Source organism: Corythoichthys intestinalis, chromosome 22, assembly GCF_030265065.1.
Source record: "Corythoichthys intestinalis isolate RoL2023-P3 chromosome 22, ASM3026506v1, whole genome shotgun sequence".
Taxonomy (NCBI): domain Eukaryota; kingdom Metazoa; phylum Chordata; class Actinopteri; order Syngnathiformes; family Syngnathidae; genus Corythoichthys; species Corythoichthys intestinalis.
The window spans coordinates 25,480,392-25,497,729 of NC_080416.1; the positions used below are offsets into that span (position 1 = coordinate 25,480,392).

Consider the following 17,338-nt stretch of genomic DNA (forward strand, 5'->3'; position numbering starts at 1 on the left):
ACAAACCAAAAGCAAAAAATATATATTCATTCATTCATTTTCCATGCCGCTTTTCCCCACGAGGGTCGCGGAGGTGCCGGAGCCTATCCCAGCTAACTAAGGGCAGTAGGTGTTCGGGCAGTGGGCAGGGGACACCCTGAGCTGGTTGCCAGCCAATCACAGGGCACAAGGAGACATACAACCATTCACGCATACACTCATACCTACGGACAATTTAGAGTGTTCAATCAGCCTACCATGCATGTTTTTGGGATGTGGGAGGAAGGCCGAAGCCCAGGGTTGAACCCTTGATCTCAGAACTGTGAGGCAGATGTGCTAACCACTCAGCCATATATATTTATATATATATATATATATATATATATATATATATATATATATATATATATATATATATATATATGACAGGGGGTGTAAACATTCAACATTCATTCAGAGAAGGGAAAAAAAAAAAAGGAAAAATACTGTAATCAATTATTCACAAAAAAAGTTTTAGGTTTTCACAAATATTATTTTTTCCGCTTTCAGATTCTTTGACTTTTTTAAAAACAGATTTATGTGGCATACAGTTTCATTATGAAAGTGAGAAAAAAAATGGTAACAGCTTGCTAAATTTACATTTGTTAAGGTAGAATTTCGATAGCAAAATGAGCAGATTAATAATAAATAATAAATTAAATTAATAAAAACATTTTCATTCTTGTGTTTTTTATAAAAACCAAAAAATTACAATTTTTTTTTACGTCTTATTCAGTGTCTCATTGACACGGTACGTTTTGTGTTTGACTGCTCACGAGAACATTGGGCGGTGCTTGCTGGTCGACGAACACTTTTTGACAAATTAGGATGGAGACTCAATTAATGCGCTAAAATAATAACGACACGTTAAATTTGCGGTATTTTAGAAGAAATTCTGGCACTATGCGCGAAAACATGAAAACGACCAGGCGGGTTGGTTTGGTTATGAGAAGTCTTGTTACCGCCCGCGCGGGTAATTCCATACATAAAAATGAGCCTATGTGAAGACTGAATGTGGGCGGGGTCTTACTTTAGCTCAGCCAATCAAAATACCCGGTCTGGAGCGCCCATCAACGGTTGCAGTTCAAATTTTAAAACGCCTTCGACGCCAACTTGAAGAAACACGGATAGATATCGACTCAACCAAAAAGGCATTGATATTTACAATAATAACATTTTTTACTAATTTAAACCCAGTAGTAGGAATGGCAAATCTCTATTGACAATCGGATGACTTGTTTTTTTCCAAGGATTAATGTCCCGTTTGCCAGTCATGTCGAAGAGGGTGCTAGGAAGCGTAGAGAACGCTCGCGACCTGCAGCCTGCTCAGGTAAAACATCTTTGCTTTTACTTCTTTAGGTTGGAACAAAAAATAAAGCTGCCTATCTTTAATAGTTGACTTGATGTTATTCACCTCAGCTCTGGAACAAGTTGGCGAAGTAAGCCCAAATCGTTAGCTCAGGGCTAAAAACGCTGTCGTTTACCACAGCATATTCAGAGCCGCCTATATAGTTCAAATTGCGGTTTATGACTTTTGCTTTTTATTCATTTTTTTTTTCTATTTTCTGTTCAATTGTTATTGTTTTTAACTGCCTTGGTGATTTAATGTGGCTTTTATGTCTTGAGTTTTTACATGTGATGTAAAGCACTTTGAACACGGTATCCGCGGGGTCTTAAAAAGTAAAAAAAAATCCAATACAGTACTGTAATTTAAATTTAAGGCCTTAAAATGTCTAGAATTTTCCTAAAATCTCATAAAAGGTCTTAAATACAATTTTGAAAAGCCTTAAAAAATGATTGACGTTGCTTTACTACTACTACTACTTTACTACTAGTAGAAGGCTACTTTGTGCTCATTTGTATCACAGTATGAAAGAGTTGGGAATAAATTCATATATTTTGCAAGTACGGTATTTCCGGGCCTCCAATTTCCCTTCAATTTTTAGTACGTTTTTTGAGGGTATGGATGTGAAATGGGTCTTAAATTTTAGTCATTATAATCTTAAAAAGTCTTTAAAAGTCTTAAATTTGGCTTGTTGAACCTTGCAGAGACCCTGTTTGAATTACCATGTGTTAAATTGTGCTATACAAATTTGCATTGCCTTGCCTAATGGCTACAGCACCTTCAAAACGGTTAACCTAGTGCTGTCTTATCGTAAAGCCACTTATTTTAATTTAAACAGTCTTTAAATGCAAAGTGCCACCATAGCACCATAGCATAGCATAGTAAGGCTACATCTACACTAGGACAGATAATGGCCTTAAACGTGTAAATAGTTGGACTATACAGCATGTCGGCTACACTAGTATGCTTATTATCCAGATTAGTTGTTAGACGGATAATGTAGGCGGGTAATATTACCCGCCGCCTAATATGGACTGCTGTCGCCGTATAACAATCGGATACTAAGGAAGTGATGTCATGGAGCGTGCCATCGCCATTTTTAGTGCGGCAACAATGGAGGCAGACGATCACGATGAGGCATTCCTGCTCTTCTTTTCTTTTCCACACATTTTTCTTGAACCTTCAAACTACATTGCAATAATATGCTTTAACTCGGTGCCCATTTGTTGTCTGCCCGTTGCGGATGACACGGAGATAAGCGTTTTTTACAGAGCTCGTCCCCCGCGTTGTCTCCATTCAGCCAGCTGCAGGAGTGGCCCCTCCCAACTCAATGCCAACCGAACATGAGTATATAGAAATACGTAGAGGAAAATTAAACCACGAAAGTGACCTGCATGGTACCCCTAGTCAAAGAAGTGTGCGATCATTTTTTTCCCATGACATTTCTGCTTGTCAAAACTGTCGCCACTTCCAGGATCGCCACTGTTATGCACAAGCACTCCTGGTTGCGGCTTCCAGGAAATATTCGCAGCACCACACTATATGCTTCTATTTGTTATTTTCCAAGTGGTGAGATCGCAACTGAGCATCGATTGTAACATCCCAATTAACGATGTCAGGCTTTTGTTGTTTTCTAAAGATTTATTTCAATCACAACTCTGCGACTGCTCATAAAAGCTGAGCGTGCTCTCCCTTCACTTTCGCTCCTGCGTGATGCGCTCAATTGCGTTCATGAAAAAAAACATTGATCACAAAATAATGACAGTCTAGAAGGTGTAGTAATTTTGAAATTTGCCGCCGGCGAGTAATGAGTTTCCGGCTCAGAGGTAAACCGCACGGGCGATGACGTGACATGAGGCTGCTCCTTTCGACGCATGCGTAGTTCGCGCAAATGCAGGGTGGGGGCATAAAGGTATCGACCCTACTCACCAACGTCACAGAATGACGTGTCGCTGTATCCGACCGCCATATTGTCAGTCTCTGTTTAGCCCTATTCTCAATGGTTTCAATTAGTCGTTCAGTTTATAGAGCAATTCATGGAAGCCCCGGTGCTTTCAGACGCTGTAAACTCATTGGATGCGTTGCATAAAAGGCGTTATGTGGAAAAGCTTCAGTCTATCCCTTCGCCAGATCAATATTTGATGCCTAAATCGATATTTTTCGACCCGCTGTCTTCGCCCTCTCTGCCTGACATCTGCTACCCTGATATCTACAACTATCTTGTCCACACAAAATCAGCCTATTCTCACGAAAGTTTGAAAAACTTTAAGAGCAGCACTCTAAGCAACATTACCCTGTGTGATTTCTAAAATGGTGACAATCAAAAAAAAAAGTTGACTGCGATGGCCGACGCTTCAAGGATAGGTGGATATTGGACTATTTCTTCAATAATTCACACAACTGTGTCTGCCTCATTTGCAAAGAGACAGTCGCTGTTTTTAAAGAGTTCGATGTGACGCGATAATATTACCGAACAAGACACGCTGACATGTACGACAACATTACAGGGAAGATACGCAGCGAGAAATTATAGCAACTTGAAGCTAGTTTAATTTCACAGCAGCAGTATTTCGCAAGAGCCCGAGTGTCGAAAGAGAACGCCACAAAGGCGAGATTGTTGAAATTATGAATTAATGAAGAAAAAAAAATAAAGTAAATGTGACACACAGAAGGGCTTGCTAAAATTTGTTTAAATTTATTCTTCTATGTGAATCAGCCAAGGTAGCCCCCCGCATTTTTACCACACCAAATCTGGCCCCCTTTGCAAAAGGTTTGGACACACCTGTTTAACTGATGATCTGTAGACGAGGCCAGCTTCTTTCACTTGGTACCAGCTAAATATTATTCAAAATGTAATGATGATGGAAGAAATAAGCATCTTGAATTTGAAACTGTATGTTGTCGGCGATTAGCCTCGCAATGATCTTAATTGTGGTTGTCAGCCCAAAACCCTCTAAATATATATTAAATGCATCTTACCAGATATAAAATGACTACTACATAATCTGTGGTAATCGTTTGGAGCCCAGTTTTCTCGTCGAATTGCAGCAGTCCATCTCGCTCTCCTCTCCAGGTCTCTCGGGATACGGTAGAACTTCAAGTCTCTCCGTCTATCTTCTCTGTTACTGCAACGAACCGCCACACACGCCTTCACCATTATGATTATTAATGTTAACGAGCAGAAAAACACGCCATAATAGGAGGAATTCACGAAGCGGTAATGCGTTAACATGACGAGTAGACGGACAACATGGCGCGGAGGCGTGGTTGTGACGTCATGTGAGTAGGGTCTATAAAAGTAGTCGGCAAAATACCTTGGAGAAAACGATCCGTCCTAGTGTAGATGTCGCATAATTTAATCCTATTGACGACGATAGATGTCCAATCCAATTTGACTGGGGGCTGGCAGTGATTGACAGCCCTCCCAGTCAAAATGGATTTGATGTCTATCGCTAGCAAAGGCTGTAAAAGATTTATCATGGACTCCTTTTATCACCTGTTAAAGTCACTACTACTGTACGGTTACTAGCTCAACAAAAGACATCCAAACACAACACAATTGTAAGTGACCATGTGCTTTTAATGTAACAGATTTTAGCTACTGTATGTTGCTCTTTTATGATCTTTAATACACCATTGAAACATGTGCTTCTTACCCATGGGCCAGGACTATATCTTGATATGAAGTTTTCGTTCAAATTTTTTATCCCTGTAGAAGAAGGCCCGCAAGGAGCCAGAAGTCATCCCAAAGCGAGCTGCTGCCACCGTCGTGGGCACCAGGCGGGCACCCGTTGCAGCAACCAGGGCATCAATTTGTAAGTAACGGATTAGCAGGGGTAAAAATGTTAATATGAGTAAACTGAGTCTGAATGTTCTGCCCTTGACCACCTATAGCTAGGCCGACTAGAGTTGCAGGCACTGCGACCGTGGCCGCCGCCCCCTCCAGAGGTAAGAGGAGGCAAACTCTCAATGCATGCACGGAACTGTGACGTTTTGTCTGTTCCCTCAGGTGTCTTTAAAGCTCCTGTGGCATCCACCACAGCAAAAGGAGGCAAAATGACGGTGGGAGTGGCTGCCACGGACCCAAAAGCAGGTAAAGCCAACCACAGTATTATTCGGACTATAAGTCGCACCTGAGTATAGATACAAGTCTAACTGTGATGGTGCCTTCTAGGCACTGGCGGCGGACCCACCCGTAGGCAACCTTGGGACATGAGAGGGAAAGTTAGCGACATGAAAGGGAAGCTCCAGGACTATCAGATCAAGATGAAAACTGTCAACCAGGAAAGAGATGTCCTGAAAAGCTCCCTTGCTGATTTCCAATCTAGGAAGGCTAAGATTGAGCGGGATCTCGGGTATGAACTTGCAGACAAACTACAATTTTTCCTGGTTCCAATTGAGGCAGGAGTGACGCCATGTGCTTTCCCTGTGTTTCAGCGAGTGCCGGGAAAGACTCCAGGTCCTCGTTGGTGTTGAGGAAGAGTTGGCGAGGGTCTCCAGTGAGAAGAAAACCCTGGAGACCGAGCACAAAAATCTGGAAGACAAACACAGGGTCCTGCAGACACTGTGGGACAGTCAGAAGGTGGAGCTTGAAACCGTCAAGGTAATGGCTGTACACAGGTTCTGCTCTTGAGGTGGGGAATTAGTATAAAAATGTATTAAATAGTCTATTGTTCTTGTTTGGTAGAAGAATAGAGTTGAACCCTATTTTCTGACATGTTCTCTTGTAGATGCAGCTGTCAGTGCAAGATTCAAGCCTGCGAGCAGCCAATGAGGAGCTGGGCTTCCTCAGGGAAACGACGGCACGGCAGAAAGACAAGCTACACTCAGCTGAGATGGAGCGACGGCAGCTCCACAATACCATTCAGGAGCTCAAAGCAAGTCGCGTCAACCTAATTACAGTTGCACACTTCGGACCACAATTCACGGCTCATTTGACTCCACATCATTGTACCTCTGGTATTTTTTTAACAATGTTCCACTCGCCGCTTACAGGGAAACATCAGGGTCTTTTGCCGGGTGCGTCCCCTGGTTAACGGGGGGCTCGGAAACCACATTCAGCTCCCCGCTGAAGACAAGAAGGAAATAAAGCTAGCTAAAACGGAAGAGGTGAGTGAAGCAAAATAAAAATATTTTTTATTTGTGGAGGTTCTTTTGGAAAATATATGCATGTCTTTTTTTCTCCTCCTCAGTCTCATACTGGCAAGAGTGCCGACACGCAGAAAAACTATAGCTTCAGTTTCGACCATGTCTTTGGCCCAGACGCAACCCAAGAGGAGGTAAGTAAGGGTTGAAGTTCTTCGTCGTAATGATAGAAATCCGTCAGCAGGTATGCAGTTGTTTGTTTTCTGATTTTGGATTCTAAAACGAGAAATGAAACAACAGGTCATTATCCTTTTTCTGATTTTGGATTCTAAAACAGATATTAAATGAACGAGTGGATACACTGATAGTGATTGTTACAGTGGTTGTTGAATCCTGTCTTTGGGGGGGGGGCACATAAACCCTCCACCAAAACCAGAAAAAATTGCAAAAAAACAAAAAAAACCAACAAAAAAACGCAAACAGTCTTGTAAAATCAAAATACATGGAAGATGGGGAAAACTGCTCTCAAATGTAAAAAAAAACCTGAAAACCGCAAAAACAAAAAATGCCAAACTGTGAATATTGCAGGAAAAAATGGCAAAACTGAAAACTACAAAAACACACAAGTTTATAGATAATTTATTTGATATTTTAGTTGAAGTCATTATAAGGCTATCATTTGCAGCCACGGATGGCGCTAGATGTCCAATTCGCGCTGGGCTATATGGCCTCAAGTACATATCACTGTAAACAGAGCAGACTTACCTCGATAACGATAAATGATGATAAATTCGCCCAAGCGGACTGTTTTATAATTTGAAAATCTGAATCAATGCATGAGACACAAATTAATCGTTTCTCGATGATTTATTTACCAGCTTTCAATTTAACAATTTTACATGCAGTCTAAACATTAAGTATTTAAATTTTCTTTCAAGTGTGAACATTTATAACAGCTTGTATGACTTGAACAATGTACAACATGATAAAAATCAATACGACATCTGTGCAAACATGTCAGTGCAACACAAATGACTTACCGCTTGAACAGTACACTTCAAACAGACAACTTATTGTTAATGGCTGCTGTGACATAATTACTCAACACAAGTTTTTACTTCAAGGTTTGAGGATTTTCCAGAGCATTTTTTAATACATGCACGCACACATGTACCCTCCACACAGGTACACACAGACATTAAAGCTATATTGCTCTTATGCCAATGAAACATTTAAAATTTTATGATGGCAGTAATGACACAGAATAAAGCAAGCACATACAGAAAAATAGCTGTGGCCATTAAACGGCTATAGGCTTCACTGTTGGATTATAATGTATGATGAATGCTTTACCATCATAAAAGCTATCACAGAAATCACACACACACATACAGAGATACAAAATAACGCGACATGCTAATTGCTAGATGCAGTCCGTGCCCAATCTACTCATTAAGTTCAGCCTTTTCGACAAGGTTAGAGCCGCTATCCGACTCAATCACGTTCATTTGTAGCGTTAGCCGCTAGCATTAGCCTTTGGCCTGGCTACCAGTAGAAAGCACTGAAAGCACCCTCTCCTGAAATCGTGAGAACCAGCGAGGACAGCGGGAGAGAGCCCGTCTGGAGGCTGCCACATAATGTCGGGTGAAAGTTCGGTGAAGCTCCCTTAAGCCAGACTCCATCACGTTTTCTTTAAGCGTTAGCCTACTGAGCTTCTGTTTGTTTGATTTCCAGATAACCACGTGACTTCATACGTAACCACACTGACTGCTTTCTTAAAGGGGAACGAACATAGCTGAACTACACAGAGTCAAAGCAAGATGAAAAGACTATCTTCTTGTTCTTGTTGACATGGTCAAAATTACGTCAGTCGTCTTGAAGAATTTCGGTAACAGTAAATTTTCTGTATACCACCCGACTCTACGTCGAATTCCTTTTGACTAACGCCAAACTGCAACTAAACAAACGCAAATAAACAAAAATTGACAATATCGCCCAAAAATTCAGAAATTGCAAAAAAAAAAAGAACAAACAAACAATCAAACACTTGGAAAAAAAAAAACCCCTACCAAAATCTGGAGGGGAAAAACAGTAATGTTGAAGGTGCGAATGAATAGCCCTCCTTTGATAAGTCTCAGCAATGTTTGGGAGAAGAAAAAAAAGTTTCGAAGTCTCCCCCCCCCCCCCCCCCCCCCCCCCACACACACACACACACACTTTAATCCGTGTAAGTAAGGCACCATTAGCTCCAATCTAGAAACACTACCTGTACAAGTTTATGACAATTGTATCTCATATTTCCTTCTCTTTCACCGACAGATATTTGAGGAGATCTCCCTACTGGTGCAGTCGGCACTGGATGGATACAACGTGTGCTGCTTCGCCTATGGCCAGACGGGGAGTGGCAAAACATACACCATGGAGGGAGCCGTAGATTGCGACGAGAACCTCCGTGGTGTCATTCCCCGAGCTGTGGAGCAGATTTTTCGGGCTTCCCAGAAGCTTGCGGAACAAGGCTGGGAGGTTTGTTCTTAGCTTAGTCTTGTTCTGGGTAAAAAATGATAAGTTTCCTCAAGCTGGGATGCGTTTCGTTCTCGTGGCAGTTTTCCTTCACGGCCAGCTTTGTGGAGATTTATAACGAGTGCCTCCGTGACCTGCTGTACAAGGGCAAGGCCGGCAACAGACCCGAACATGAAATACGCATGTCTACAAGCAATCAGCCGAGTATCACCAATCTCACATACCAAAAAGTCACCAGTGAAGACCAGGTACTGGGTCTACCAAATCCAGTTGGGTGATTCTCATGAAGCAGACCTAAACTACAGTATGTCTTGGATGTATTTAGGAATATAGTCTAGTATTAAAAGCATGTTAAACAAGTCAAAATTTGGGCCTTAAAAGCATTACACTAATTATTCGAGGAATTGAAAATTATGTAAACTTGACGATTTTGAAACTTTTTTTTTTCTTTTCCATAATTTACAGTAATTGTTGGCGATATTAACTGGTAGCAGATAGTAGAAACCTTCTGCATTTGTTTAAGGGCTGGTCACAGCCTAGCACAGCAGCTATGCCATTTGACCATTATATGTCTCTAAACTAAGATGCTTTGGATTTGTTGTGTAAGCATACCATTTTCATTCATGGTGCAAAAATTAAATGGACCATAATTAATTGAAAAATAATGAATCATAAACTCATGACATACCTCATTCACTATACTGAAGCTGTTTGCCTTCGTTATGATTTTGAGCCAAAAGCACTGTGTGAGCCATATGTGACATGGCAGTGCCTTATTGGCACTGCCATATCACTATTTTGATTTCAACAATAAATATAGTGGTGCAATAAAGGCACTTTTTTCCCATAACTTCAGTTGAAGTTGTTCCCTTATTTTTCACATGTTTTTTGGAAAACCTTGAAGTTGTTACATTTATCATTATTAATGTATCCAGTGGGGCATCACAGTACAATTAGCCAAAATGTGTTAAGTCCTCGACCGCATGTATCGGTATCAGTTTGATATCTGTATCAGATTTTAGGAGTTGGACAATATCGGGATATCGGTTAACGGTTAAAAAGTCATTATCGGACAACTACTTTTAATTTGTCTTTGTGAATCTCTGCAGTTGGACATTAAATTTGTTTAACGTGGCATTAAGTTAAATTTCCCGATACCTTTAGAAACCATGTAGTTTTGAAAACCTGAAAGTTCATTTTTAGTTGAAAGATGGTTATGTCTATTATGTGGCCCAGTCCACGTTTTCTTACCAAAATAATATTTTGTATGTTTTTTTTTTTTTTTTTTTTTTTTTTTTTAAACTGCTTTTAATTCATTCAAATTCATTACTGTAATGCGTCCATGAAAAGTTTTGATGTTTTCACTTTAAAAATGTTTAAAACTATCTAATTTACCAGTTTATGATGAAATATAATGGTCTCTTTGTATAAAAAATATTGAAGGAAAATCTAGTACATAATGTTATTCTAACCCATAATGTACCACTAAGAAGGCAAGACAAAAGATAACTACAAGGTAGGATTGTTAGGCCTTTTTTGATATTGTAATATATGCTTACTTTCCATCACAGGTAATCATTGCCATAATTTTTCATACTACACGTTTTAAGACAATATTGTATTGTAAATTAATAAATGACTGAGTCATCAATGGCATTTTATTATTTTAAGATTGTTTTGGTAAATGACTTTCATTACCGTAATGCATAGCGTTCATGAGAATCATCCAGTTGGTTCTCAAGTGATCCACCGGATTTAGTCATCAGACTCAAGACCTTTACCTTGCTGATGTCTGATTTTCTGAACGCATCAGGTCCTACGCTTGATCGCCTTGGCCAATCAAAATCGCTCCACAGCCCAGACGTCCCAAAACGACCGATCATCCCGCTCGCATTCCGTTTTCCAGTTGAACATCGAAGGGGTGAACACCGGCAGGGATGTCAAATGCAGTTGTAAGTTGTTTTTGTTTTGAACCTTTACAGAGCAACCATTTAAGTCAATGACACAAGATGAGCTTTCAAAGCCAGTACTTCCAGCTTGTATGAATTGGATGATGCGATTACAGTGGTACCTCTACATCTGAATAATTCGTTCAAGGTTCTGGTTTGTAAGTCGAAACAGTTGTAGGTTGAGCGTGATTTTCCCCATTAGAATACATTACAATTTGATTAATTCGTTCCACAGCCCAAAAACCTACGCTAAATCCTTAATAAATAATAGGGGTATGTCGATCGCTTATTTTAGCGAACAAGTCAGCCACCTGATTTTGAGGATCTGCTGATACTACAGTTGTTGTTTTTTTTCTTGGAAGGGTGGGTGGTACTAAAGTTTTAAACATGTTACTGTCCCAACGTTCCACCTTCATAATGTAAATGATTTTTTTAAAAAGTGCTTGTTTTTATAAAACGCTAATAAAATAGCCACAGCACACTACCACTAGTGTGTAACAAGCTAAACAATGATTGACACATTTGCGCCTTTGATCGTAGAGCTACCAAACTTCTCTGGCAAGATAAAAGCGATAAACCTGTCAATCATCATTAACTTTCAGATTCAGGGATTTATTTGTCATTGACACCAGCTCTCACAAGATGACAATGAAATTCCGTTCAATGAGTGAGCATCGGGCCGCTTTAAACGTTCCGCGCCGCCAACTTCTTGCTCTTCTTCAGAAATTACAGGGCAAGTTACAAGTAGACACACTTAAATCATACAACACAGCAGGGATATGACACGACGCACAGGTCGTGTGCAGGGATTTTTTGTATGAAAAAAAGAACTACCAGTCATGGCTGGAGGAAGGGGGGGTCAGTGATGGTAAGAAAAAGGTGGTGGCGGACTGGGGGGGGGTTGTGTGTGTGTGTGTGTGTATGCACAAGTTAATCAGTATTTGTACGACTCTGTAGACAAAATAGGAGTCGCAGGGCCCTGCTACCGGCCTTGGGAAGAGATCAAGTGCAAGACATAGGGCCATCTGTGCGTCTCTCTCCAGGAGAAGGGGAGTGGTGTAAGGGTGTTCGGGAAAGGGAAAGGGAAAGGAAAAGTACAATCGAATTAAGCCAAATAAGTAATTTAATATGTTCAAATACAGTTGTTCTTCAGTCAAATTGGCGCTCCTCATGGCGTAAGCGAGACCTTAGTTCCCTTAAGTCAGGGGTCCCCAAACTTTTTCCTGTGAGGGCCACATAACTTTTCCCTTTTCCGATGAGGGGCCGGGGTCCGTTTGAAACAGAAAAGGTGTGACGATTGCAGGACTGCCTAAATGTAAATATTTATTTTTCAGAAAGCCACAATCAAATAACCCCTTCTGGATTCTTCGCAGAACAAAAGTTAATAAAATAATAATAATTATAATAATAATATAATAATAACACTATTAATTAAATACATAATGACCAAATAACTAGGGCTGCAGCTATCGAATATTTTAGTAATCGACTGAAAATTCTATCGAGTAATCGGATAAAACAAATATATTTTTTAGGTGAAGAGCAATTATAAATATACATGAGAAAACATTTCATCTGATCTTGAACCATTTTCAGTCAATCACTGTCTTTATTTTCGATGTATATTGTTGAAAACAGCCAACAATTGCATCTCAGATGTAACTAGAATAAAAAAAGACTAATTCACTGCTTTCTCTCAAAAAACTTTTAGATATCATTAAAATTATATGTATATGTGTGTGTGTGTGTGTGTGTGTGTGTGTGTGTGTATATGTGTGTATGTATGTCTGTCTTACCTAAAAATGCCATTACGCTTGATAACACACATCACTTAAAAGTTAGGATTCCTTCCCACGTGTTTCAATTGAATTTCTATTTGTGTCAAGCCATTTTTAAGTTCTAGTTAAGTTTTAAGTTAGTCTAAACTGTAAATCCTGATAGGATTTTGAGTTTTTGCAGTGTCAATATGACCAAGAAAAGCAGCAGATTTCTGATCACATGATCGGATCGGGATATCCCTGATAAATACTGCTGGTATAATTACAAAATGGCAAAACAAATGTAAATACAAATCTGAATAATTATAATGTAAGGAATCTGGTTCTAATGTGGCAGTTGTTTTCATGCTGTTCCTGAACGCACCGTGTGACTGATGAGAGAGAGGTGCGAGAGAATGGGATGTTTTTACTTGTTTCATGTTGTTGTCGACTACGGCGGATAATAAATGAAAACCTGATGAAGCTGGCGACTTCCTTGCCGATTTTACAATAACAAATCGGAAACAAAAAAGCGTTTTTATTGTCACCTTAACTTAGGGAATGGCGAACGGAGGTCGGAGCAGCTCGGCCGTCGAGCCAGTTCAATCACACGAATACCACGCTTATATTTTTCAATCATTTCCTAATTTCAATGGTAAGCGTCACCTTTTTTCACTGCCTAAACTAAACTTTTTGTGACCCATGTTGATTTCTCACAAGAAAATCCGCTGCGCATTCGTCTTGCGGGAAAACAATAAAATTGCAACGCCGTCATATATTGTCGTATCTCGACCATGTCATATTTCGAGACAAATGACGAGTCAAAATTTTACGTCTGATGTCGAAAGGATCGTATGTCGATGCGATCGTATGCCGAGGTACCACTATAGTTAACTACAAAAAAAAAAAAATCCACTTTAGAGTGTGTATTTAGGGCCGTTACCAGTGTGTACTTCTCTTTATTCATTTATTTTTTATTTGATTTATTTATAAATTCATTTACAATTACAACAATGCATATGTCATTTTGCTTATGTGTACAGCTACCCTGTGCTTGGTGGACCTGGCTGGAAGTGAGCGCATGGTGAAGAGCCAATCTCAGGGCGAACGCTTTAAAGAGATGAAAGCAATCAATGGCTCATTGACCAACCTGGGCATTGTTATCACTGCACTGGCCTCCAAGGTTTGTGATAAATATCATACTCTTAATTCACCATTTTCTCTCGCTATTTTTAACTCATTCGCCACCATTGATGACGACAGACATCCAATCTGTTTTGACTGGACGTTCATTGCCATCAATGTCAGTTAATTTTTGTTTTTTTCAAAGTAGTTACTTTAATGGTAACATTGTTGTTGCAGGATAGCCACATTCCTTACAGGAACTCAAAGCTAACCTACATGTTGCAGCCTTGCCTGGGCGGGAACAGCAAAACGTGAGTATTTTGAAGCAAAACATGACTAAAATCCATAATTTCGTAGTTTAAGAAAAAATATAAGTCCCTACCAGTGTTGTTTTTAGCAGCTCTTTTAATTTTCGTCTTAGTCTTTTGGACGAAAGTACTTACTAGTCTTAGTCGTTTTTAGTTATTTCAAAATGTGTTCGTCTTCGTCTAGTTTTAGTCAACGGAAAAAAAGACAAATTTCGTCTAGTTTTAGTCGACTTCTCTCAAAATTTTTTCCTCTATGAATTTCAACAGATGAGCTCGTAACTGTAGAGTCTACAAGGACATCGACATCTTAATGATGACAATACACAATCGGCAAGAAAATGGCACATTATTTGCAATGAATTAAACTAACCTGGACTCTACAAACTATGTAAAATGTTTTCCAAGAGATGAAGAAGACACAGTCACTGCGCTTAATGCTAATGCTAACGCGACCGCTATGCTAACTAGTGCTGCAACGATTAATCGATTAACTCGAGTATTCGATTAGAAAAACGATTTGAATTAAATTTGGCTGTTTCGAGTATTCGTTTAATTACAGTGGCATTGTAATGGTTTGTTTTGAAAGCGTTTGCCTTACGTTTTATTGATTTGGGTGGATACACGACACTCTAGTCTACCTCATTTCACATGGCTGAATCCATCTGCTCCTTGTTAAGACCAAAATAAGTTGTTGTTTGAGCTAATGTTTTTTATGCATTCGTGATTTAGTTTATTGGTATATTAAGCCATTTTTTGTGGGAATATGTGTCAGAACAGTTCATTAAAAGCATTGTTAAAAAAAGTTAGCATTTTATAGCATTTAAGCTTGCGGACTTTTGCTATGCAAGTTAGCCAACTGTTCTTTTGTTGTACATAGATCCTCCTTTTTTTTTTTTCTTTTCTTTTTTTTTTTTTAAATACCGTTTGAGGCTCAGCTGAAGTATTTGAATTTTTATGGTCCTTAGCCTATTATTCGATCTAAATAGTTAATCGATTTATCGACTACTAAAATAATCGATAGCTGCAGCCAGCCCTAATGCTAGCGCAACGAGTTAGTTTAGTGTGTGATCATTCGGCACAGACATTCAAAGGCCTGCGTGTGGTGCGGAGGGGTCAGGGGGAGGCGCAGCACGTCACATGAGTGGCACGACCAAACACTGCTAAAATGCTTACGAACTAGACATACGACAAGAAAATATCACACATTGTGAATTTATGATGGAAACTATGTTGAATTTTCATCTCATCTGTATGTTTTAGTATCCGAAGACACGTGTTTAGCTCATCATTGTGACGAATTTTTTCGTTATCGTCATCACTGGCGAAAACAACACTGGTCCCTATAGTTCCGCTGTTAGGATGATCTCAGTACTTAGCACAAAAAAAAGTTTGTATTCATTTAATCTTTTTCCATACAGCTTGATGTTTATCAACATTGCACCTGAGCCGGACAGCTTTGGCGAGACTCTCAATTCACTGAGATTTGCCAGCAAGGTGAGCGACGTGCGCTGAACCATTTGACACTTAATTTGACATTTGATAACCAGAAACAATGTGTGGGATTTTGGCTTTTGTTTCCCTCGCAGGTAAACAACTGTGTCATCGGCACGGCCAGCGCCAACAGGAAATAGATTCTTAAAAGAATTCTGCCATGACCATTCCCTTTTATATATAGCTAAGGTTTTGTAACCAGCTGTAATTGACAGCGGTACACTGCCAATAATTTCAAGACTACAATCAACCTGGTGAAATATGCCTTTGTTCTAATAAAATTATTTCTCTCAGTGGTTTTCATTTATTTTATTTTTGTTGTCTTTTTTTTTTAATTCAACTATTCACAGCCAACGTTTATATATACCAAAGCGGTTGTCTGATTATCTTAAATGTAAGTGTGTATAATAGGAAGCAATTTTTAACTTTTTCTGTATGTTGTATGTAGTACAGCTATTTTAAAAATCTACAATGTCTTCAGTTACCCACAATGTTTTCAATATCATAATCAATGTTGATGACTTTTGCATGTTACGCATACAGCAACTATAAACGAATTAGACCCTGACCATAGACTCCAGCATTTTATTTTTTTAATCTTGATTGATGAGTGGGCCTTTTGTTTTTGGGAATGAGAGATTAAAGCATTTCATGTAAATTTTAGTATGACAATAAAAAAATCTTAAGGTTGGGTTTCAAATCATCATGTGACCAGTTTGTGTGCAGCACACGTGCAATTTAATTCTTGCTTTCAAGTGAAGCTGTGCTGAAGTCTGAACCAAAGAGACAACCAAAGTGACAACTACTTTTTGGAAAGATTTTGAGCATTTTTTTTTTTTTTTTGGATGAAACAATATACTATTGTCAATGGTCAAAGTGGTTATTGTAGGGTTTGAGTCTGGTAAAATAAGTGGTGGAATGTACTTAAGTACATTTTTGTGGATCTGCACTTGAGTACAAATATGAAGTACTTTTTCCTTCATTTTACAGCAATGTATCTGTACTTTATACTCCAATACCTTTCAAATTGTCGCCTGCGTTACACGTTACTTTTGTTTTCTTTTTTCCCCCCCTCTCATTGTGAATTGTTTCGTTTTCATACCGCCGGCACTCTTGTTAAGCCCCGTGCAACTATACCGTAACTGAGCACTAGAGGCAGAAACACGAGTACGAGCAAGATTAGGCAGGTGAACAAGATATTGACCAGTAAAAACCACCATGTCTTTTACAGTTGGTGGCGGTATGCACCCAATAGTTGCTTGGTATCCGCCATTAAGCTAATTTTTGGAGGAGTTTTTTGAGCTTGTTAAGCTTCTGTTGTGTCAGCGTCAGTTTTTTCCATTCTGTACAGTTTTAAATAAAACTGAGCAGTCAGTGAATTTTCTGGTTCTTTGAATGTTGACTCAGATTTATCTATGTAATATATACGTATATACTTTTGTAATTTCTTGCACGTGTATCTGTACTTTTACTTTTTGAATGAGCACTTCATCCACCACTGATAATAATCCTTTGTGGTTAATCTAATGTTGCTCTTTAGAAAATTTTATTTACACAAAATGAAGGTTTCAAAGTCCACGCCATATTTTCGGCTTTTTCGAATTCAATTCCTATATACTCTTAAACACACGAATAACAAAAAACTATACACAGTGATTCCTCGCTACTTTGAGCTTCAAACTTACTGCCCTCAATCCATTGCAGATTTTTTTTTTCAATTTAAAAAACAAAAAAAACAGA

At 39.2% G+C, this 17,338-nt stretch overlaps 1 protein-coding gene across 1 annotated transcript; it reads left to right on the forward strand.

The window, feature by feature from the left end:
* The first annotated feature begins 681 nt into the window (after nucleotides 1–681).
* Nucleotides 682–15,910, forward strand: kifc1 (kinesin family member C1). The gene is made up of 17 exons (XM_057828089.1): nucleotides 682–1,169; nucleotides 1,269–1,348; nucleotides 5,079–5,178; nucleotides 5,258–5,311; nucleotides 5,373–5,456; nucleotides 5,538–5,718; nucleotides 5,801–5,966; nucleotides 6,094–6,240; nucleotides 6,359–6,472; nucleotides 6,556–6,642; nucleotides 8,768–8,971; nucleotides 9,052–9,216; nucleotides 10,782–10,920; nucleotides 13,718–13,857; nucleotides 14,037–14,110; nucleotides 15,526–15,601; nucleotides 15,694–15,910. The coding sequence occupies exons 2-17, from the start codon at nucleotides 1,274–1,276 to the stop codon at nucleotides 15,736–15,738; spliced, it is 1,851 nt and encodes a 616-aa protein (XP_057684072.1). The 5' UTR covers nucleotides 682–1,169; nucleotides 1,269–1,273; the 3' UTR covers nucleotides 15,739–15,910.
* Nucleotides 15,911–17,338: the final 1,428 nt, after the last annotated feature.

Bases quoted from the DNA above. Each gene is read 5' to 3' on its own strand.
- kifc1 (XM_057828089.1), top strand. From the start codon at position 1,274: ATGTCCCGTTTGCCAGTCATGTCGAAGAGGGTGCTAGGAAGCGTAGAG. The intron at 5,457-5,537 runs GTAAAGCCAACC...GGTGCCTTCTAG, and splicing joins TGCCACGGACCCAAAAGCAG to GCACTGGCGGCGGACCCACC. The intron at 10,921-13,717 runs GTAAGTTGTTTT...TTATGTGTACAG, and splicing joins CAGGGATGTCAAATGCAGTT to CTACCCTGTGCTTGGTGGAC.